Raw genomic sequence first — 23644 nt, forward strand, 5'->3', positions numbered from 1 at the left:
ATGCAGATAAAAACCATGTTCCACATGCTCTGTCCTCAGCTTGTTGTTTTTTAATGGTTTGTAACACTTTTTAATTTTACTTTTATTAGATTCATAAATAAAAAAACACAACAGGTCAGAAGACATCTGGATTCAATCATTTAACTTTAATAAATGTTATCTCATTAAGCTTGCTAATGTTTCATTAGTACTGTGACAAACAGGTGGGCCCAGTTGTTCAAAATGTTTAATCTGGATCAGAATGATCCACATTTGTAAATTCCATGTTTTGCTATCCAGGAACAGGTAATCCATCTTACTTTTGTGCTGTTTTTTTCAAAGCAACATTGGATTGGATCACCCTGATCCAGACACAAACTTTTCAAGATCACCAAATCTGGATTACCAGTGCTCTAAATGGGACTACATATCACAATGTAGCTGGCTCCTAGCTATGTAAAAGAACAACAGGTGGAATAGCCGGTGTGGGATTACTTTATTTGAAGAGACAGAAAACAGCACAATAAACCAATACAAACATCCAATACGATAAAGAATGAGGGACAGACTGGATGTGCAATAAGGGATGCAATTGTGAGAGACTACTTTTCACTGGTTCATCTCTGATGATTGTGTCTTTGTAATTAGTATACAGTGATAAATGACAGTTCAAAATAAATATATTATTTTTATTTGATATTGACAGCTGTTTGGGGGATTATTTTTGGGGACCCCCCCCCTACTTTTTTTATTGCACTGAAAGACTTAGGTAGGTAGCCTAATAGGTACTCTAGTGTCTACTTTATCACTGCAACGGTTCAACAAATCAAGTACAAAATATAAACAAATGTATATGTACTACATGGAGCAAAAGCTGTATTATCTGACCAGTTTTAAAGTTTTATTACATTTTGATCCTGAAATCCACCCTGAATCCGCCCTCCTGCTGGGATCAGGATAATGCTGATTTTTCGGATCAAAGGTATCCCAATCCTACTAAAATGTTTTGAACAACACATACTGAAGGTTTGATCAAGAATACATGATCTAATCTGATTTCTGAATCCATTTTTTTCTTTTGAACAACGCATTTTCAAGATTTGATCCAATCCGACAGCCGAAATCCAATCAGATTACTTCTGAACAACTGGGCCGTGGTGATCACTCAGAAATGTACAGTATTAAACTTCATGAAAATAACCGTGTATCACAACTACATCACACACATGGTAGTTTGCCTTAAAGCTAAACATGTTATTTAGCATAGATTCAGACAGGGCAAAACGATCACCTGTCGACATTAGCACTGCTAAATACAAAAGGCAGAATGTAAAGCAGAATCAGTGCATAGTGGCATCCTCTGAGAAGACATGAGAGAGAATGACCAGCTTTATTAGTCACGGTCTTTTATCCTCATTCTGCTCCCTTATATTCATAAACCACTTCCTATAGGCCGCTATTGCATCACGCGTGAGAATGAGGCTCAGTTTATAGCATGCGACGGTGAGGCTAAATCTATAGCAGTGACTCAAATTCCACTAACTGTTAAAGGGCTGAGATTTGCCACCCTTCTGTCAAGTGCAGAATTCAGGAATTGCTCTGTAAATTATGAAAGTCACCCATAATGTCCAGAAATAACAGGTAAAGCGGCGCGTTCATTCCTAGTGAGTTCTCTGTGTCACACTGTTCAACATTATGTCCTATGAGAGTCAGAGGACACCAACTGACAAGGGATCCAGTTTTTGTGTGAGAGAACACAGTACAGAACTGCAGACAATTAAATATGAGAATGTTTGTTAAGATCTGGGTTGAGAAAAACTGCTCTAATTAGTACAGAAATGCCCATGGGTTGTTCTCCTAAATACATCGAAAACAATGAATTAGGAGCTAAAAGACAAAATCAGGAACTAAACTGTTTGTAGACACCTCTCCTCTCCTCTCCTCTCCTCTCCCTGCTAATCCTTTTTATCCAGGTCAACACTAGGATCAGCGTCATTACTGTAAATGGTACTCTGGACAGTCCTCACATTCTGCAGAACACACACACACACACACACACACACAAAGGCCAAATTAATGGTGACAGAGTAGTAGGAAAGTGGTTATTTTATATATACTTTGATTTTAAATCGTAACCTTAGCATTAACACTGATAACAGGTGCTAAACGGCCCTTTGGAGATATCCAACCAGCAGAATTGTTTCCAACAGTTCATTCCATATCTTATTGTGTTTAAATGCTGTGCAGTGAATTGGTGGAGCAAAAACAACTAAAAAGAAAAAAGACAGCAGCTCAAGACTTCCCTAAGTCTTTTATTTCAAGTCCAAGTCCAAGTCATGTCCTAAACCAAGACACACTACATCTCACTCACGTCAGAAAATGTGAAACTTGAATCTGACTGGTGTCACCTAATGTCACTCACCTGTGTCATCTGTTCATTGGTCTCATGGTGAGGACAGAGGGTGTACCACAACTTTTTGTACTGCTTTCTGACCTGGAAACAAACATAAAAGAAGGGGGGGAGGTCAAAGAGAAACAGGTTGAGAAAGATATCATGGCCAGAGTTCACTGATGCAGGTCGCAGAACATCTGGAAACATATGCATGAGAAACAATTCAAAGGTTTCTGAAATTGATTCTGATTTACCTCTTCACTGAGGACGCAGTGGACCAGGAAGATGAAGGTGCCTTGCTGAGAAGTGAGGAGTAAGAAGATGATCTCCAGCCCCATACTTACATTTGTGAGGAACCCCAGTATCCAGGGGCAACCCAGTATAAAAAACTGGGCCAGTGCTTTGAACACCATAGTCCTAAAGAGTGTCGGTTTATTTGCAGGTGCATTAATGACATTAGTAATAGAGTGGTAGAAAAATGTAGATGTTTATGTGAAGGCGTGTGTTGTGGGTCTCTCTGTGTTACCTGCTGGTTTTGATCTGCGAGACATCACCGCTCAGGTGCATCAGTGTACACTGAAGAGTGATGATGATGGTGATGAAGAGGATCAAATTCATCTGGACAGGTGAGAGCAAATTAAAATTTCAGTTGTTGATTCTAAAACTGGTTTAAGTACATTACTTTACTTTAAATATGTTCAGGACCTAGGGAACTCCCATCACCTTCTGTATTAGTATATTCACAGTATAAGAGGCAAGTCTATCTGAGCAACACAGAATAGGATCACTAAAGGATACACACTGCAAGAATGAAGCAAACAGGACCCAAAAAACTCCACACAAAACTCGTCCCCAACTTAATCCAGCACCTACACAGAAGAGAAGAGTATCCATCACAAATCATACAGTGTAAAACGTTACACCAAATTTACACCAAATGTTTTGTTATAGTTTGTTACTGACCAACACAGCACTTTAAAATTGAATGCTTCATCCTGTCTATCACACTTTGATTTCTAAATCCTCAGTAATGTGCAATTACCATCATGTTCTTGTTAACTGAAAAACTTTAAAATCATTTGAAGAATTTAATCGATGGTGGATAGAACACAATGCTCTGTCCGTACTCACGTCTCACTGTCATAACCGTCACGCTGAACAGCCACAGATACACCAACCACAAGAGTGGGGACCACATAACCAATCACAAGTTGGTATTTCCAGTGAAGCACCTCCCTCCGCCTGGATTTGATCTTTGATAGGTTCTTCACTGAGATGAAGAGTGTTATGGCCTCAAGGAACATCCACACAAATGCAGAGAGAAGAAGGAAGTGCAATATTCCAGCAAACACAGCACATGCTCCCTGAGCAGAAGGCGAGATGTTAGAGAAAGAAATATGTTAGTTCTCATCATCATCATCATCATCATCATAACGCATCTTCATGACTTTGATAAAGTAACTTATTATCATGCTATTTTTCAAGTACACCACTGTTACCATTTCATTAATGCAAGTGAACTGATGGTGGGCGATATGCCATTAACAACACCTTGTAACTGCTGTGAGCCAGAAAACGTTGAGTAAGTAGGAAGAGGAGGTGTGCTAGCAGCAGACAGATGCAGAGGTTCAGTCGAAGTACGCTGCTCACTCTCGAGTTCTTACGAAACAGGATGAAGGTCAAAATAGCCAAGAACAGGAATGTCAGTCCTACTGCAAAAGCAATGGTGCTCAGCAGCCCCAAGCGATCACTCCACTGAAAAACAACAAGTGGTTCAGGTTGAACAGAGTTAGATGAGTTTTTTCTCAACTCTTCAGACCTTTGATCCTACAAGTTGCTAGAAAGGTTTCAATGGAATAATGGTCCATGCTGCTGTAATGGACTCCACATTCACACTGAAAAAGGTCTAAAGAAAGTGAACTCTCTGCCTACCCAACGCATCCAGGTGGTAAAGGATAAACTGTGAATATGAAACATGCACTGGGCCTGTTCTAATATTATGGTAAGCTGTGGCATTTAAGTGTACCAGTATCTGTTTCAAAATGACCTCATGGATCTCATGAAATCATTCCCCTCACTATTAAACCACAATAACCAGACTTTGATACCAGGCAGGACATGTCCACGGTTTATTACTGCTTACACTAAATCCAGACTCTGTTCACAGCTTGATGCACAAAGAACCAGGATTCACTGGGGTGGTGTTTTTCTACTCAGCTGGTTGGTGTTGGTGGTAACGGTAATAGAATCTGGTGGGGTCTATCTCTGACAGGGGTCGAAAACTTTCTATATTCTGAGATACTGCTCTGCACTCCAGTGTGATTCTGCACTATATATTCACGTGCTTGTCATCCTCGTGCTAGACTGAACTATTCTTTGTATTCATCTTTAAACTCTAAAGTTTGAAGAGCTACTTTTATCCCCAGAACTGCTGCTCAGAGGGTATTTTTTTAGTTTGATACACTTTTCTAAATAAATCCCGTCCACTGTTGTGGGTGAACAGCCCAGGAGGGTGACTGACTGAGATGTTCAACTGACAATAATGTCACAGCAACAGTGAGTCAAGTCAGTCATTTTTCTCATTATATACAACTGATCAGAATCTGCATCCCATGATACAGTACAGTGGTCCCTCGTTAATCGCGGGAGTTACGTTCTAAAAATAACCCACAATTGGCGAAATCCGCGAAGTAGTCAGCTTTATTTTTTACAATTATTATAGATGTTTTAAGGCTGTAAAACTTTAGCATGTCCAGAAGTCCAACTTTTTGTGCGATGGTTAGCATATTCCTCTGCCTTTTGGGTGCTACCGCAGGTGCCTTTGACGGTGCAGAACATTTCGTCGACATTGTGGGGTTTGTTGGGGAGAAAACTTGCAAACATACAGTACAGCACTTCAGAGTCACACTGCTAGCAATCGAAGATTTATGTAAATTTGGCAAGCTGAACGCATTCTGTACTGTACAGGAGACAAAATCCGCGAAACTGCGAGGCCGCGAAAGGTGAACCGCGTTATAGCGAGGGACTACTGTATCTCTCTGTTTTATCTACAAAGCCATGGTTACCTGAATCATTTAAGTCATGGTTACCTGAATCACTAGAAGTCATTTATCATTGTGAATGGAGTGCTGCTTCCATGAACAGCTGCATCTATGGCCACTGAGTATATATACATGTTACATTACTACAAACAGATCTCAAAAGGAAACGTACATACTAACGTAATAAAAAAAAAAATCATCACAAACTGTCTATCTATCATCCCTTATGAAATATCACATAAGCTATATTGTGACTTTGGAAATATAACCTTGTTGGTCACTTTTATGAATGAGATAAATCCATGAAATCTTGATGAAAGTAAAAATTGGAACCAAGATGGGAAAAATAGCGGCCACTAATGGACAGAGTGTGACATCGCAACTACGTCAACTATTGACACTTTCTCCCAAAAAAATGCTGTGATGCTGACATCACTCCACACATTAATCATGACACAAAGTACCACGTATATTCAATTGCCATTACTTTCTCATTCTGTAATATATTTTACTCTTATCTACATGATAAAGTACCTATGTTCCCTTACCTCAGGTATTTTTTCTGTTTGCATGAGGAGAGCAAAGGTAGACAAGTGTTTGCAGGAACAGATTGTATCATTGGAATTTTCCTCACTGATTCTCACACAGCCATTTGTGCTCCATGCAGTTTTGTCCCAGTAGACACAGTAAAGGGTTCCTGTAGGATCCATCTCCTGGTCAGTGGAGGTGGAACATGTGTAAACTTTAAGTGTAAAATCCAATAAAAGGAAATGGAATGCTTGTGTGTTTCTGTCTTACAACGCAAGTGCCTCCTTCTCACATGTCTAAATGTACATTCATATGTATATCACATGTTTTTTAATGATTTGTGATTATGCTTATTGTGGCATATGTTATTATTGCTCATATGAAGTATTTATTTATTTTCTCATTTATCATATGTAATGCTGTATTCATGTCATGATCCCCTATTTCCTTCCATATATCCATTTAAGGAGTCAAAATGCTTACTCTGATGTGTTTCAGGGTGAAGTTAACTGGATTGGTAAGTGTTTTGTTGGTGGTTTTGGGCAGGGAGGCTGAGACTACTGTGGACATCATAGTGTTGACTGTGTCTTTCTTTGAGGGGAAGAAGGTGGGCTTCAGTATTTCTGACATGTTGTCATACGTCATGAAGGCCACAGATGCATGTCCTGAGTTTCGGATAAATAATAGTTTAAATCCAAACTACCAAAAATTTATCACCACAGTATCCTCTGTTATTCAGTGTTTAATGTTGAGTCCTTAACATTTAGTCAAACTTAACAAACACACATCAAGGCCAACCATCATAATTTCTGCATAACACGGACTATTATTTTGAGTTCAGATTTTAAACTTACCCTTGTTGTTCTTGGCGATACTGATGATGTCGATATCCAGGAAAGCGGCAGTATTATTCAGTCGAGTGATGCTTTCTAAAGTGGCGTTTGGTCCAACAGTGTAGACTTTGACCTCTGACAGACAGACAACATGAATTTAAACAGACAGTTCCACATCACATCAATCAGAAGACATGAAGGGTATGCACATATAAGTGCTGTTCTTCCATCCATTAAGAGTATTATTGTTCCTGATAAAACACATCTGGAGACATTTGAGTCCATTGCCTGCGTTCCTAACTGAACAGGAAGTATTAAGCTACAGATACACAGTTAGGTTTTTATTGTCTTGCACCATTTAGGTAGTCTGGTCTAAAACAGGGGTATGTAAGTCCAGAGCTAGAGGAACACTGATCTGTTTTGAATGTATTTGACATGGAGGAGTCCATCCATGCATAGGTAAACATATCTGATAGAGAGGACTGTGTGTATGATGTCAGGGTAAAGACATTATGTACCAGTGGTGTTGGAGGTAAAGTTGAGGAGCTCTTCTGTGTCTGTTGGTTTCACCACTAAAGAGACCAGTGTCTCAGAAATGTTCAGAACTGTGTTTACCCGTGTTGCCGGAATTTCTGATTCACTGGATTTATCAGATTTTCTCTCCAGTGTATTTAACACCTCATCCAGTTGAGCTTTTACCTGCTGTTTAAAAAAAAGTTATTATGAATAATTAATAGATAAAATGAATTGCAACTTTCTAAATAATAAATATTGAATTTAACTTTGCAATGGAACATTTCTACACCTTTTCACATTATTTGTATAGTATTTCCTGTGAGTGAATTGAACTGTGAATAACAATGAAGGGGAAACACAGCAGAGAGTGTAGTATATTACATGAGAACTTTAAGACATCCATGTGAGTACACAGAACAAAATGGGACAGCACTCCAAGAGGTGGGAAGATAGATAGATAGACAGACAGACAGACAGATAGACAGACAGACAGACAGGCAGATAGATAGATAGATAGATAGATAGATAGATAGATAGATAGATAGATAGATAGATAGATAAAGTTACTAACATCCTCTGGCAGCACAGTGAATGATGAGATATTTCGTAACCATTCCAGAAATTTCACACCGTGATCTTTGCTGTAACTTTCCTGCATTTTAACATAAAATGTAAAATCACTTCATCCAAGCATGTCACAACATTATAAATCTGTTCAGTATATCTGTATTCATCCTGCCAGGTTATTTCAGAAGAAGAAATTAGAAAATATTGCACCGAAGTTTAAAAAAAAAAAAAGTTATTGTGTCCTATTAATGACAGTTCATTGGTCACTGGTCTGAAATCTGTGATAATCATCAGTTACTCTCATGTATACCTTCCACGCCTTTTGCAAGTCAATATCGTTTCCTGTTAGAATGAATGAGAGAGAGAGAGTGAGTGAGAGAGCGAGAGAGAGAGAGAGAGAGAGAGAGAGAGAGAAATATTTGTGAAGTATGAAAGTATAAGCACTTTTTTTTTAATTTATTGATTATAGACTCAAAGAAATAAAAAAGTAACAATGTAAAAAAATGTACTGTGCATATTTTAAAAAGTTTCCAAGAGAGGGCATAGCCTCTCAGTATATGTAACTACTCCTAAAAGTTATACTGACTTATAAACTCTATAATCTTTCTGTTATCTGTTGCATATGATTAATGTTCACCCCACAGAAGTGCTTTCAGACTGTGAAACTAAGATAAGTCAAACTCTGATAGGTCAAACTGATAGGCTGTGTCTTTACTGGCAAAGTCCTGTAATTCCCCATCATCATAAACCACATCTCAGAACCACAAACCTAAAAGGGGCATGGCTAATTAAGCCATCCAGAAGTACATTTATCTCAGGGACACAACATGATGATGTATTGATATAGAAGGTGACAGTGTTGATGAAGAGCATAGTGACTGTACGGGTGAAGCGTAAGCCTCCCACTTAGGCTGTTTAGGGGATGTTTATTAATCAACATTGCTGGCTAGGCCTGTTTGAGACGAACCAGTTCATGTTAATCTGTACCTGTCCTACCAGTCCAATAAGTAGCATGATGCCAGGCTTTTGCTTAATGATTACACTGAGGGTACTGTAGTACCAGTCTGAGATGCAATCATGTACTATCCCATTGTAGGTACAATGTTGCACCAGGAAGCCATTTAAACTCATCCTTCAGACACTGATAACCATAAACAGGAGGTTTTTATTTCGTAGCCTGTAAAGAATGAAAAATGGAGTGAAAATATATGGATGTTCTGTACTGACTAATGCAAAATGGGGTTTTCATATCCCACAAAAATGCCCCACAGTCACAGCAGACAGAGAGAGGTAAATGTTGATTTTAACCAGTCATCCAGCAGATTGTGTAAAGGCTCTATAATTAACACTGATGAAGCATGGTCCCTGGGGTCAGGTAGAGGACTTTGTGTTGATACATAACTGAATGATGACATTGTGTGTGTCCTTGTATTTATACCAGTCATTTAGAGAGAGCACCTGTAGCTGAAATCTACTACAGCTGGAGCTACTGATTCAAATGGTCCAATTGTGACAAAAAAGTTTCAAAGAGTATCTCTGAGGACCATTATGGAGATGTTGCCTGTTGAAGGGCCTCCTCTTCATTTTCAGTTAACAAGCTTTGGTGCGCAAGAGCAGAGATGGGTAACGCGGCCCCCTGACATTAATTTCCTCAGCCAGCTTCTCCACATCAGAATACTGATGTCCTGTCCTCTCGTGCCTGCTGTCATGAATGGTATCATGAATTTACATCACATATGTCAATCTTAAAAAGAAAAAGGAATGTTCTGACCAGTTTTGTGTCTCTTTTTTGCTCTGCAAAAACAAATGCCTGTGTTACTTCCTCACAGATCACCTTATATGGTCATACATCCTGTTCATCATGGTACAGCTCTGTTTCTGGGGAATAGCATGTCTGGCTCTTATCTCTCACCATCTTGTTAAACTTAGCAGTGACGACGTGTGTGTGCGTGTGTGTGTGTGTGTGTGAGAAAGAGAGAGAGAGAGAGAGAGAGAGAGAGAGAGAGAGAGAGAGAGAGAGAGAAAGAAAGAGAGAGAGAATGTGAGTACTTGTTTTTGCTAATTTAGGAAGATAGCTGACTGAAAGAACCCTGTTGTACTGGGGACATGTTGGGAAAAGGGTGAAAGAGATAGGCAACACTACTAAAAGCCATTGCACATTTGCTTTTTATAAAATATACTGGTAAAACTATTTCTGATAAAGCATCTTGGTAAAGCTAATTTCGAAAGTATTTTTGTTTAGAGTAGGGTTAGCGTAAGGGTTAGGATTAAGTTGTTCTTGTTTACTTTTGTCATAGTGAAAATCAATAGAGGGTCCCCAGAACCTGACATCTGGCAAGATCGTGAAATTGGATAAAGGGAACAAGGGTCTGTACAAACAATCAATCAGTTAATCTATGAATTAATCAATCAATAAATGAATCTGTTTTAATATGCTTAATGTACTTTTGTTCTTAATCTTACCGCCCACAACTGCGACATCCACGTCATGATACACAGAGCCGCCCACTCCACACCGGTATGTCCCAGCATCTGACTTTTGCAGTTTACTGATGGTCACAATGAACTCTCCTGTTTCTGAGGTCTCCACTGTATATCTCCCATGCGATGGCTGATCAGACATGATGAAGACATCATTTCCACCACATGGTTTCTTACAGACAAACTTTCTGGTTCCCGGCCTAGAATTACGAGCTGGGCAAGTCACATTAATTGTTTCTCCGACATGTGCACGCAGTGACTGGGGGGACATCACAAACCTCTCACCTGTCTCGCGCACGCACACACACACACACACACACACACACACACACACACACACACACACACACACAAACAAACAAGCAGTTGATATAAGTGCCTTTTTGCTTATTTATTGATTTTGGATTGTGCGTTGTCTATGAACATATTAATATATCCCTGGTAGTTTTGTTGATGTAGTTGCCAAAAGAGATACTGCAGTGCATAGATTACTGTCTGGCTTTTAAGATGTGGGTTTAGGCAGTAATCAGATCTAAGAACATCTATATTTGAATTCTGGATTCTAGATGAATTGTGCCCTAACCTTACTTATCCAATGGTCATGACCATAGTGAGTGAACATTATTCTCTGCTTGCAGTCAAAGCAGAACTCCACTGTAATTAGTTTTAGCATGTCATACAACTATCTTTCCACATCTTTACCAAAATGCTTCATGTTGCTTGAAAAAAGAAAAACAACCAAAAACAAACAAAACTCACCTGAGAGAACAATCCAAATGACAATACGAAAAGTCCACATTTTGACAAACTAACAGATGTTACCTCTATTCCTGCCTAGTACAATACCACAACAGTTGAGAGATTCTAATGTTCTAAACTTATTCTGTCACCTTCCAGTTGGAGTAGCAACAGGTTCTTCCAGAACCATCTAACCACGTTTGAGCTGAGACTTGAAATTTCCTCGGCCTCTTTGACAGAAATTTGGCCGTAGCAATAACGATCCTCAGTTCCTTGAATGTGTGGCTTGAGACGGTTGCATGTCCTCATGAAACTCACGAAAGAGCAGTAAAGGGAGGGTCTTAGGTCAGAGCAGCGTGAACTGCACAGACGCTTTGTCTTTTTGCGCAATCAGCCACCAACTGTCACAGTTTATCTCTCTTTCTCAGGCATGAAACTGTGAATACACAGTTTGAACTTCTGACACAAACCCAAAAAAGATCTTTGGTTAATGCTCTGAAGGTTACCACTCAAAGCACAGAAGTTACAGTGTTAACTTTGACAAATGCATACGTAGATAGAGCAGTAGGACATTATCTGAAACATAGGCTGTCATCATTACTGCCTTTTTTTTTTTCTTACATGCCTCAGGCTTTTGAGCATCCAACACAAACTTGAGCCTCTATGCTGTTGGTACTCACTGATCCACAGAAAATATGAGGGGGTGGGGAGAAACAGAAAAAACAAAAAGAGCCAATCAGAGGGCAGGAGAAGATGAGGAAGTCCTTGTATGGACATATGTGTAATATTTGACAGGTCATAGTACACTTAAGCCTGAGTTACAGTTAATCACTACCAACAGAAACTCTGAAATGCTCATAAATGCACATATCACTGTCAGATTTATTAAGTTTTCTTTTCAGTTGTTTTGTTAATGGTTAAAATGGAAAGACAGACTGAACTTGAACCATAATTACAAAGGCAAGATGGAGGAAACGACATTTTGAATAACACCACCACAGCACCCTGTATAAGAATATTATATGTTTCTATTCACTTTACTATAGAAAGAAGCAGCTTGTCTCTGCCATAATTCCACTGTATTTGACATTTTCTCATTTACAAAACCTTCAGTCATTTCCGAACAGTTTCTCTCAGTCTCCACTAAAATTGTCTCACTTCAACCAAGCCTTTCACTTCTTCTTTCTTGGGTGAAAAGCATGCCCCTCCTAAATGCAAATGAAGTCAAAATTAACCTTCACACACAAACATTTCTTAAGAATCAGTTTAGTTTGTTTTGTCATTGTTTTATTGTGAAGCCTTATTAAGCATTTGGATTTAAAAGAATGGAATATTTCAAATGTCTCATTACCAATGACTAGCTTGTGTTACATGAATCATGAATGTGAAATGTGAATGTGAAACCAATAAGCTTGATGATACACTGCATCACATCACATCACAGCACATCCCCCTCTCTCTCTCTTTCTCTCTCTCTCTCCCTCTTTCTCTCTCTCTCTCTGTGTGTGTGTATAGTTCCTGTTTTGAGGAACTACAAGGTAGCCCCCCCCCCCCCCTCCCCAAAACGCATGGCTGGCAAAAAAATTCTGGACCCCCCCACACCCGACTGGAGCTGGACTGGGCCTGCTTTCCTCTCCCTTCTGTTTCATTTCCCTCACTACTCACTACCAAACTGTACGTAACTCCACTAGAACATCACTTAGACCTCTTCATGAGTAAGATATTCAATACATTAGAGTAACAGCATCCCTTTAACACAGAAACTTAAGAGTTAGTGTCGCTTTAAAGGAGAAGTGAACTCTGTCACCTAGTCTTTCTAGATAGAGGAACAGGACCTCCGAAAAGATACAAAGGGAAGAGACACAACAGAAACAGGAAAGCAGGTTTACCACAATTTATTACAAGTCCAAAAATAGTTTCCAAGGAATTCAGAAAGTGCATAAAAACTGTTAAAAAGATTTTTTTTTTTAAAAAAAAGGAGAAGAACAAAAAGACATTTCATGGCAGTGGCGACAGGGCTCTTTTTGTCCGCCCTGTCCCTTTAAGAGGAGGGGGCGTGACAGCCAACATGCTGGGAATATTGAATGACATCACCAATGATGATTTTAGCTCTCGGTGTTGAATTCCAGGCACTGCCTCTGAGACATGACACGTTTTATCCAATCACAGCAACTCTCTTGCAGCTCCCACCTGGATTCAAATGACTTTCCTGATTTTCATTTAATCTAATGGAAGATTTAAGGAAGACACATGAGGTTCCCTCTTCATAGCGAATTAAAAGAACAAAGATGTGTAGCAAGCTTACATTTATTCAGCACTCATGTAATTAGAAAAAGAAGTGAAATCAAAAATGGAAAACCTTACACTAGTTATTAAAAGTCCAGAAAACAATAACACTCACTTTTGAGCTCCTCTCTGTTGAATGTTGAAGACAGACAATGACACATGAAAGAACAGATAGATGAGTACCACTGAGAAGCTGCACACACACACACACACACGCACACACACACACACGCACACACAGACACACTTACACACACATGCACACACACACACACATCATTTCAAACGCCAAATATGAAGTGTTACAAGTTCTCATCTACTGCAGCTGTTGAAAGGAGAGAAAGTGTTGGAAAGAAAGAAGTTTTCCACAAAAATTTTGCAAGTAAAGATTAAATTTGCATTATTTATGATTTTGGGGTTTAAAACAAAATTGGAATGAAAAAGTTCTAGAAACCGATTTGAGTGTTCACTCACTGTGGGACATAGCCTGAATCAGATCTGGATGTGATGTCGAGAGTCATGTACATGTTATCATTGGCAGCCTAAGAGACAGAGAGACAGACAGACAGACAGAGATAGACACAGGGAGACAGAGAGAGAGAGAGAGAGAGAGAGAGAGAGAGAGAGAGAGAGCATGAAAGATGGTGAGATTGGCTGAGAAAAGGAACGAAAGAAAAGAAGAGGAGGGTGTGTACAAACTGAGCACTTATTTTTGAATAGATGATGTGAAAATAACATCAAATTAAAGTTGCTGGATTGTATTTTCACCATCTTAATTTCACTGCATCATTTGAAATCTGCAGCAGGAAAAAAACAAGCCAAGCTGATAAAAAATGTTTCACTGTCTGTAAAACTTTTGAAGCTGACTGTATGTTTAGAACAGCTGTAACGTGAAGGGAGAACCAGCTGTAACACCAACTTTGGCCTGTAGGGAGAGCTGTACATTCAGAACCTTGCTTGTGAAAAGTATCAATTCAGGACCATGGACAGCAGCATCAGTTCACGCCTGCTAAACATTTCTAAAATACTGAACTTCAAGAAGGCAACAGCTGAGATGTTTGGAGAGTGTCTAATAAACATTGCCAGATTTCAGTCATGATTGATCATTTATAATCTGTTGTTTGTTTTATCTGCAAAAGCAGCAATTGAATGTAACTCCTCACCCACTGTACTCGTTGGTCACATTTTCCTTCATGCTTTCTCTTCCTGTTGACAGAAAAGAATTGCCATGTTTAAAAGGAGACATTTTTCCTCCTGATTTTTTTCTCTCTCTCCTTTCTACATATTTAGTGACCAGTTCCATCGTATGCCATGTGCAAAACCCTACATTGGTCGGGGGGGGGGGGGGGGGGGGGGGGGTTAAACTAGTCTCTTTAATTATGTGTTTCAATTACTGACCACTTCTTTTCTCGACACCGCAAAGTACTTTGTTTCATAAGTCATCACACACAGTAAGGTTTAAGCTATGAAATGTCCCTTTTTTGATTGAAAAGAAAGAATGCAAAAGCTTTCCAGGGTGAAAGAGAATTTAAGTTTAAGTTTCAGAGTTTATTTGTCATATGTAGGTTAACACAGGGTCAACGGTACAATGAGAGGTGTGCGACGAGAGAAACAGGTCAACTCAGCAGTAAGAACACACTAGTCGTAAGAGTAAGAGTACAGTAAGGAATTTAAATAAATAAAGAGTAAGACACTAGTCGTAAGAATAAGAGTACAGTAGGAGATTTAAATAAATAAAGAGTAAGACACTAGTCGTAAGAATAAGAGTACAGTAGGGGATTAAATTAACTAAAGAGTAAAACACTAGTCATAAGAACAAGAGTACAGTAGGGGATCTAAATAAATAAAGAATAAGACACTAGTCGTAAGAATAAGAGTACAGTAGGGGATTTAATTAACTAAAGAGTAAGACACTAGTAGTAAGAATAAGAGTACAGTAGGAGATTTAAATAAATAAAGAATAAGACACTAGTCGTAAGAATAAGAGTACAGTAGGGGATTTAATTAACTAAAGAGTAAGACACTAGTCATAAGAACAAGAGTACAGTAGGGGATCTAAATAAATAAAGAGTAAGACACTAGTCATAAGAATAAGAGTACAGTAGGGGATTTAAATAAATAAAGAGTAAGACACTAGTCATAAGAATAAGAGTACAGTAGGGGATTTAATTAACTAAAGAGTAAGACACTAAGGAGCAGAATAGAGCAAAATAGCGGATTAAAAAAGTAAGAGTAGAAGAATAAGGAGTTAACTAAGAAAAAAATAGAAAAGAGAGGTATGAGCAATGAACAATTAAGGTACAAGGAGGGTGTGCAATAAATATAACAGAATATGAAATAGAATATGAAATATACACTATATACATGCGAAGAAGGCTTAAAATTAAAATTTAAAGTGGCGAGTGTGAACAACGGTATTGCACATAGGGGATGTACTCCTTCAAGATAAAATTCATTCACTTACCACCTCCACAGAATGCCTATGGGAATGATGGCACCAGTAAAGAGCCCAGCACAGAATCCAATAACAGCATATATAACACCACTCAAAGGACCTGAATGAAACATGTCAAAATCTCGTCATCATTACAGAAACATTGCTCTCACAAACTAGAGACTAAAACAGGAGAAGTGGTTTCAGGATCTGCAGAAAAATGGAAAACAATGTCAGGAGTCATGGTGATAACAGATACGACAAAGCCCCCCCCCCCCCCCCCCCCCCCCCACACACATACACACACACACACTTCCCACCTGGAATGCTGACCCTCTTGGGCTGTGCCAGATATGCTGGACATAAGAATGAAAGACTTTGGAAGCTTCACATGGACTATTCCAATTAGAATACCATCATATACTAAAAAAGGGCCACATGCAAAGATGGATGACACGATCACCAGACAGAGTCACCCATCACCAGATGATTTTTAGTCAGATTACTTCTCCTTCAGAGCAGATTCCAAGTAAGACTTTGCTTTAAATTGCTTAGTAGCTGCGATTTCTGGGCTCTCTCTTGTCTCTGTTGCGTGTGATTGTCCGAGTAACCGCGATTTCTGTTTGCTCTGTATACTCTGCTGTCGTTTACCGTATATAATTTACTTTGTGCGTGATTCTTTCAGGGTTTGCTTTACCTTAGGTTGTCCGTCTGTTTAGAACTGTGTTCACTGTCTGGTAGCATTGTTAGCTTACTTTACTAGGGTGTTTGTATTGAATTCCTGTCGCATCAGCTGCTGAGTTGCTGATTTGCATTTGTTTGTTACTCTCGGTCTCAGTCAATTTATGCTTTGTTCTGAGGGGGCGGGGCTGTAGCCAGCCCTTAAGCCGCGAACGCTGTAGTCACAAGACTCATTAGTAATAGTGCTTCCGCCAAGCGGCAGCTGTAGCGGCAGCTGTAGTGGTCTCATCTCCCTTGTCTCGTCGGACGAAGACTCGGTCGGACTAAGACAAGGGAGTCTACCTGCGGGAGTCCACCGAGGAAGGACAACGAGGAAGCGGAAGACAACTGCTGCCTATCTGCTGTACTCTAAGCGATTTATTTTCATCTTGATTTATTTATTTTCATTTGCTTATCTGTGTAATTGTGTCTCTTCCCTACCTCCTAAAATACCTTGTCCCCCTCACACTAATCATGTGTCATCTCCCTATTCCGGTTCAAGTTTCCTCTCCGCAGGTGGTGTCCGATGCATCCTCGTGGACGCAACCTGTCTAACCTCATCCATCCACCACGCTCTGCTAACACTGCTACTGGCATTTCAGGTGGTCTCTGGAACTGCCAACCAGCGGTACAGAAGGCCGACTTCATCTCCGCTCAAGCCTCCTTGCTGTCCCTGCACTTTCTGGCCCTCACTGAGACGTGGATCATACCAGAGAACATGGCCACTCCCGCTGCCCTCTCCACTGCCTTGTCCTTCTCCCACACTCCCAGACCCTTGGGGAGGGGTGGGGGAACTGGCTTCCTGATCTCCCCCTCATGGAGCTTCCAAGCAACCTCTCTCCCTTTTATCTCCCCAGCACCTTTTGAATTTCATGTTGTTTCTGTTTATTCCGCTTATAAACTACATATGACTGTTCTCTACCGCCCCCCAGGCCCTCTGCAGTCATTCCTAGATGAACATGACATCCTCCTCAGCGCCTTCCCTGAAGACGGCACTCCCATCCTGCTGCTAGGAGACTTCAACCTTCCGAATTCTACTTAATCTGATGGCCTACTCTCCCTCCTTCAGTCCTTTGACTTTACCTTCGTGGAGTCCCCTGCAACGCACAAGGGTGGTAATCAACTGGACCTGGTCTTCACAAGAGGCTGCCAAGTTCCTGATCTCACGGTCACACCGCTTCATACCTCAGATCACTTCTTCATGTCCTTCTCTCTCTCGATCTCTCCCTCCCTGAAATCCTCAGCTCCCAAGCTGCCAGTCGCAGCTAGACGTAACCTTCGCACTCTCTCCTCTAGTGCCTTCTCTTCCATGGTCTGCTCCTCTCTCCCATCTGTAGGAGCCTTCTCACTTCTCCCCGTGGAAGAGAAATCCTCTACGGTCCTCTCTGCGCTGGCCTCCACCCTGGACACCCTCTGCCCCCCAGTCACCAAACCTGCTCGCCTCTCTGCTCCCAGTCCCTGGTTGACTGATAGTATCCGTGCTGACAGAACCAAACTTCGCACAGCTGAGATCCTCCAACGACCTATCCCACTACCACTCTCTTCTTTCTTCTTTCTCCTCTAACCTGTCCGCTGCCAAATCTGCCTTTTTCCACTCTAGGATCAACTCTGCCTCCTCCAACACCCGCAAACTCTTCTCCACCTTCTCCTCCCTCCTCTCTCCTCCTCCTCCTCCTCTTCCCTCATCCCTATCTGCTGATGACTTTGTCTCCTTCGAGAAGAAGATCAATGACATCTGCGACTCCTTCCCCCCTTCCCCTCCCACCTCGGATCCTGCACCCCCCCCCCACTATCTTCTCCTCCTTCTCCCCTCTATCTGATGCTGAAGCTCTCTTACTTATAAAATCCCATCGTCCCACTACCTGTCCTCTGGATCCCATCCCCTCCCCTCTCTTTCAGGCCATCTCGGACGACATTCTGCCCTTCATCTCGTCCTTGATCAACAGCTCCCTATCTACTGGCACGGTTCCTTCTGCCCTGAAGACAGCATGGGTCAAGCCACTGCTCAAGAAGCCCACCCTAGACCCTGTTGATGTCAGTAGCTACCGTCCAGTCTCTCTCCTACCGTTTCTCTCCAAAACCTTGGAATGTGCAGTATATAACCAACTCTCACCATATTTTCTGCAGTACAATCTCCTGGATCAGAATCAATCCGGATTCAAAGCCGGCCACTCCACCGAGACGGCCCTCCTTGCTGTCACTGAGGAGGTCCACCTGGCCAGAGCGAAGTCTCTCAGCTCTGTCCTCATACTCCTAGACCTTTCCACAGCATTCGACACGGTCAACCACCACATCCTCCTCTCATCCCTTGCTGGGCTGGGCTTCGCGGGTTCTGCACTCGCATGGTTCAAGTCCTATCTGTCTGACTGTTCCTACCAGGTCTCTTGGAGGGAATCGGTCTCCTCCACCCGCCCTTTACACACGGGTGTCCCACAAGGTTCAGTACTTGGTCCACTCCTCTTCTCTCTCTACACCAGATCACTCGGTCAAGTTATCTCCACCCATGGCCTCTCTTACCACTGCTACGCTAATGACACACAGCTGTTCTTCTCCTTCCCCCCCTCTGACTCCCAGGTTCAACCTCGCATCGCAGCCTGCCTAGCTGACATTGCCTCCTGGATGTCTGCTAACCATCTCAAACTCAACCCGGAGAAAACGGAGCTCCTGTTTTTTCCTGCTAAGAACTCCCCAGCGATCGACACTGCAATCACCATCGAGGGATCTGTGGTGTTCCCCACCACAGCAGCCAAAAACCTTGGCGTAACCCTCGACAACCAGCTGACCTACTCCGGTCACATCGCAGCAGTCACTCGATCCTGCCGATTCTCCCTGTACAGCATCAGGAGAATCCTCCCATTCCTCACACAACAGGCGACCCAGCTCCTGGTCCAAGTGCTTGTCATCTCCCGCCTGGACTCCTGCAACGTGCTACTGGCTGGCTTGCCGGCCTGCGCCATTAGGTCGCTCCAGCTCGTGCAGAACGCCGCTGCACGCCTGGTATTCAACCTCCCTAAGCACTCTCATGTCACTCCACCTGCTTACTGCGCTCCACTGGCTTCCGGTAGCAGCCCGCATCCAGTTCAAGACACTGGTGCTGGCCTACCAGGCCACAAGAGGCTCCGCCCCATCATACCTTCGGTCTCTTATAACTCCGTACACCCCAACTAGGACCCTCCGCTCTACGACCTCTGGTCAACTGACGGTCCCCTCACTCCGGGAACCCGGCAGCTGCTCCTCCCGACCACGCATCTTCTCCGCCATTGCCCCTCGGTGGTGGAACGACCTCCCCCATGCAGTCAAGACTGCGGAATCTCTTACCATCTTCAGCAGGAAACTGAAAACCCACCTCTTTAGAACTCACCTGTCCCCCAATGCCTAACCTCCCTTTCCTAGGGGAAAAAAACCCTTTGTCTTGTATCTGTGTTTGTCAAAGTATTCCAGGGGCGCAATGCGAAGGGACAATTTGACGCTCAGTTTTATTGTGATCTCTGCTCACAAGGTATTAGAAATCCGACTGACGCACTGATTGTAAGTCGCTTTGGTAAAAAGCGTCTGCCAAATAACTAAATTGTCTAAATCATCTAAAAAGAGGGATATTAGGCCTCCTCAGCCTCCACTGGGCAGAGGGCTCAGGGAAAGTCATCTGCTGAGGATTTAGACCAGCCCGTAGCTGGAAGACCTTACGAGAGACAAGGCCATCACATAGATTCATTGTAGACACAAGGCATGGTGTCCATGGGTCCTTGACATCCTTGAAAGTTTGTGAATTTTAGAAAAAAAAAATCAAAGCCTTTAAAGTTTTTGAAAATAGACATACATAGACATGGATCATTGAAAGTGCTTGCATTTATGTATTTTGTGAAAGAATAGAAACTGAAGCCGTTTTGATTCTTTTTTTTTTTTTGCCTAACGTCAGTAAGTAAATGTTCCGCTGTCTGCGTGTGTGTCTCCCGCCGTCTGTGCGTCGTTGTTTCACACGCCACCTACCTCGAGAAAGCGCGACAGCCACATGCGCACATAGGTTACTGAAGTGGAATGATGCAGGTTAAACAGCGGCAAGCAAGTGAAATAGCTAACATAACAGTAATTAACCTTGATGCGTGTCTCAAACTATGCCATGTTGGAAGCTTGAATTTGAGGAAACTGGGCCTGGAAAGTCCTTGAAAAGTCCTTGAATTTCATGTTTTAGACGGTGTAGGAACCCTGACAAGGTCTCAGATTCAAAGTTCATTTGGCACTCACTCAAAGGCTAAACACAAGAGAAAGCAGCAAGAAAAGCAAAGAGGATCCCTATACTTATTCTCAAGGATGTTTCAGTCTACTGAAGATGTACGTCTTTGATGTAGGAGTTGACAGTGTTGACCAAAAGCATAGTGAGTGTATTGGGGAAATGTAAGTCGCCCACTTAAGCAGTTTAGCGGATTCCTATTAATCAACATTGCTGGCCATGCCTGTTTGGGAGGAACCAGTTCATGTTAACCGATAGTTATTCTACCAGTCGATAAGTGGCATGATGCAAGGTTTTTGCCAAATGCTGATGGCTGACAGTAGTATGGTGTGGTAACAACTTGAGATACAATCATGCACTATCCTGGTGTGGGCCCAATGTTGCCACAGGAAGCCATTTAAACTCATTCTACAGACACAGATAACAGTAACGGCCAATGTTGGAACAGGTAGTGAAGATGGAGGTAAGGTCGATGAATAGTGTTCTTCTTACTAACCTGTATGATCTGTCACAGTGGGTTGAGTAGTCGTCTTCAAAACAGTTGTGGTAATTTCATCATCTGCAAAAAATTGGAGAAGGATATTTGTTAGGAGTGATGGTGATACTGGGCACAACGGAGAAGCCCAATAAACTTTTCCCATCTGCCACGCCAGGAAGGAACTATGAACAGGAGGTCTTTTATCTCATGGCCTGTACCAGTCATGTTGTGCAGAGGAGTGAAAAGGTGTGGAAAAAAATTGAAGAAAACATGGAGGTTCTGCACGGACAAATGCGAGGTTTTTGCCAAATGCTGATGGCTGAGAGTAGTGTGGTGTAGTAACAGCTTGTGATACAATCATGTACTATGCTGGTATATGCCCACTGTTGCACCAGGAAGCCATTTAAATTCATTCTACAGAGACATATAATGGTAAAGGCCAATGTTGGAACAGGCAGTGAAGGTGGAGGTAAGGTCAATGAAAAGTGTTCTTCTTACTGACCTCTATGATCTGTCACAGCAGGTTGAGTAGTCATCTTCAAAACAGTTGTGGTAGTTTCATCATCTGCAAAAAATTGGAGAAGGATGTTTGTTAGGAGTGATGGTGATAATGGGCACGACAGAGAAGCCCAGTAAATCATTTCCCATCGGCAACATCAGGGAGGAATTATAAACGGGAGGTTTTTATCTCATGGCCTGTACCAGTCATGTTGTGCAGAGAAGTGAAAAGTTGTGGAAAAAAATTGAAGAAAACACATGGAGGTTCTGCATGGACAAATGCAAGATTTTTGCCAAATGCTGATGGCTGAGAGTAGTGTGATGTAGTAACAGCTTGAGATACAATCATGTACCATGCTGGTGTGGGCCCAATGTTGCACCAGGAAGCCATTTAAACTCATTCTACAGAGACAGATAATGGTATAGGCCAATGTTGGAACAGGCAGTGAGGGTGGAGGTAAGGTCGATGAATAGTGTTCTTCTTACTAACCTCTATGATCTGTCACAGCAGGTTGAGTAGTCATCTTCAAAACAGTTGTGGTAGTTTCATCATCTGCAGAAAATTGGAGAAGGATGTTTGTTAGGAGTGATGGTGATAATGTGCACGACAGAGAGGCCCAGTAAACAACTTCCCAACAGCAATGCCAGGAAGGAACTATGAACAGGAGGTCTTTATCTCGTAGCCTGTACCAGTCATGCTGTGAAAAACTGTGGAAAATGGAGGAGAAAAATTGGGGAAAATATATGGATGTTCTGCATTGACTGATGAAGCATGGTCCCTGGGGTCAGGTAGAGGACTTTGTGTTGATACATAACTGAATGATGACATTGTGTATGTCCTTGTATTTTTACCAGTCATTTAGGGACAGTACCTGCAGCTAAAATCTACAGCTTGAGCAGAACTACAGCTGGAGCTACTGACTCTCAAATGGACCAAATGTGACAAAAAAGTTTCAAAGAGTATCTCTGAGGACAGTTTTGGAGATGTTGCCTGTTGAAGGGCCTCCTCTTCATTTTCAGTTAACAAGCTTTGGTGTGCAAGAGCAGAGATGGGAGACATGGCCCCCTGACATTAATTTCCTCAGCCAGCTTCTCCGCATCAGAATACTGATGTCCTGTTCTCTCATGCCCACTGTCATGAATGGTATCATTAATTTACATCATGTATCTATCTATTTTTTTTTTTTTTTTTGAATGGTTCCAATTTTGTCTCTTTTTTGCTCTGCAAGAACAAATGCCTGTGTCACTTCCTCACAGATCACCTTATATGGTCATACATCCTGTTCCTCATGGTACAACTCTGTTTCTAGGGAATAGCATGTCTGGGTCTTATCTCTCACCATCTATTTAATTAAACAATTTCTCTGGTGTGTGTGTGTGTGTGTGTGTGTGTGTGTGTGTGTGTGTGTGTGTGTGTGTGAGTACTTGTTCTTGCTAATTAAGGAAGAAATTTGACTGAAAGAACAGTGTTCTACTGGGGACACGTTAACAAAGCGGTCAAAAAGGTAGCCCCCACCACTAAAAACCATTGCACAGGTGCTTTTTATCAAATTTACTGATGCTATTTGTAAAACTAAATTGTTATTCTTTACTTTTGTTACAGTGAAAATCAATAGAGGGTCCCCAGAACCTGACATCTGACAAGATCGTGAAATTGGATAAAGGGAACAAGGGTCTGTACAAACAATGAGTCAATCAATCAATTAATCAATCAATAAATGAGTCTGTTTTAATATATTTAATGTACTTTTGTTCTTAATCTTACCGCCCACAACTGTGACATCCACTTCATCATATTTAGAGCCACCCACTCCACACCAGTACGTCCCAGCGTCTGACTTCTGCAGTTTACTGATGGTCACAATGAACTCTCCTGTTTCTGATTTCTCCACTGTGTATCTCCCATACGATGGCTGATCAGACAT

The 23644-nt window shown here is 41.6% G+C and overlaps 1 protein-coding gene across 1 annotated transcript; it reads right to left on the reverse strand.

Annotated features, from left to right (window-relative positions):
- Window positions 1–2544: 2544 nt before the first annotated feature.
- Window positions 2545–23644, reverse strand: LOC115815916 (adhesion G protein-coupled receptor E3-like). The gene is made up of 14 exons (XM_030778886.1): window positions 23485–23644; window positions 16116–16218; window positions 15826–15841; window positions 13836–13903; window positions 10320–10537; window positions 7292–7345; window positions 6795–6908; window positions 6424–6605; window positions 5961–6125; window positions 3893–4126; window positions 3503–3735; window positions 3174–3240; window positions 2898–2989; window positions 2545–2788 (listed from the first exon to the last, which is right to left on the reverse strand). Exons 1-14 carry the CDS (start codon window positions 23642–23644, stop codon window positions 2545–2547), a joined length of 1950 nt encoding a protein of 649 aa, XP_030634746.1.

Source organism: Chanos chanos, chromosome 7 (assembly GCF_902362185.1).
Source record: "Chanos chanos chromosome 7, fChaCha1.1, whole genome shotgun sequence".
NCBI lineage: Eukaryota > Metazoa > Chordata > Actinopteri > Gonorynchiformes > Chanidae > Chanos > Chanos chanos.

Excerpts from the sequence above, each read along its gene's own strand:
- LOC115815916 (XM_030778886.1), bottom strand. The coding sequence starts at position 23,644 with ATGTCTGATCAGCCATCGTATGGGAGATACACAGTGGAGAAATCAGAA. Across the intron at positions 6,606-6,794 it reads TATCGCCAAGAACAACAAGG|GACATGCATCTGTGGCCTTC; the intron begins GTAAGTTTAAAA and ends TCCGAAACTCAG. Across the intron at positions 3,241-3,502 it reads GACGGTTATGACAGTGAGAC|GTGCTGGATTAAGTTGGGGA; the intron begins GTGAGTACGGAC and ends TCTTCTGTGTAG.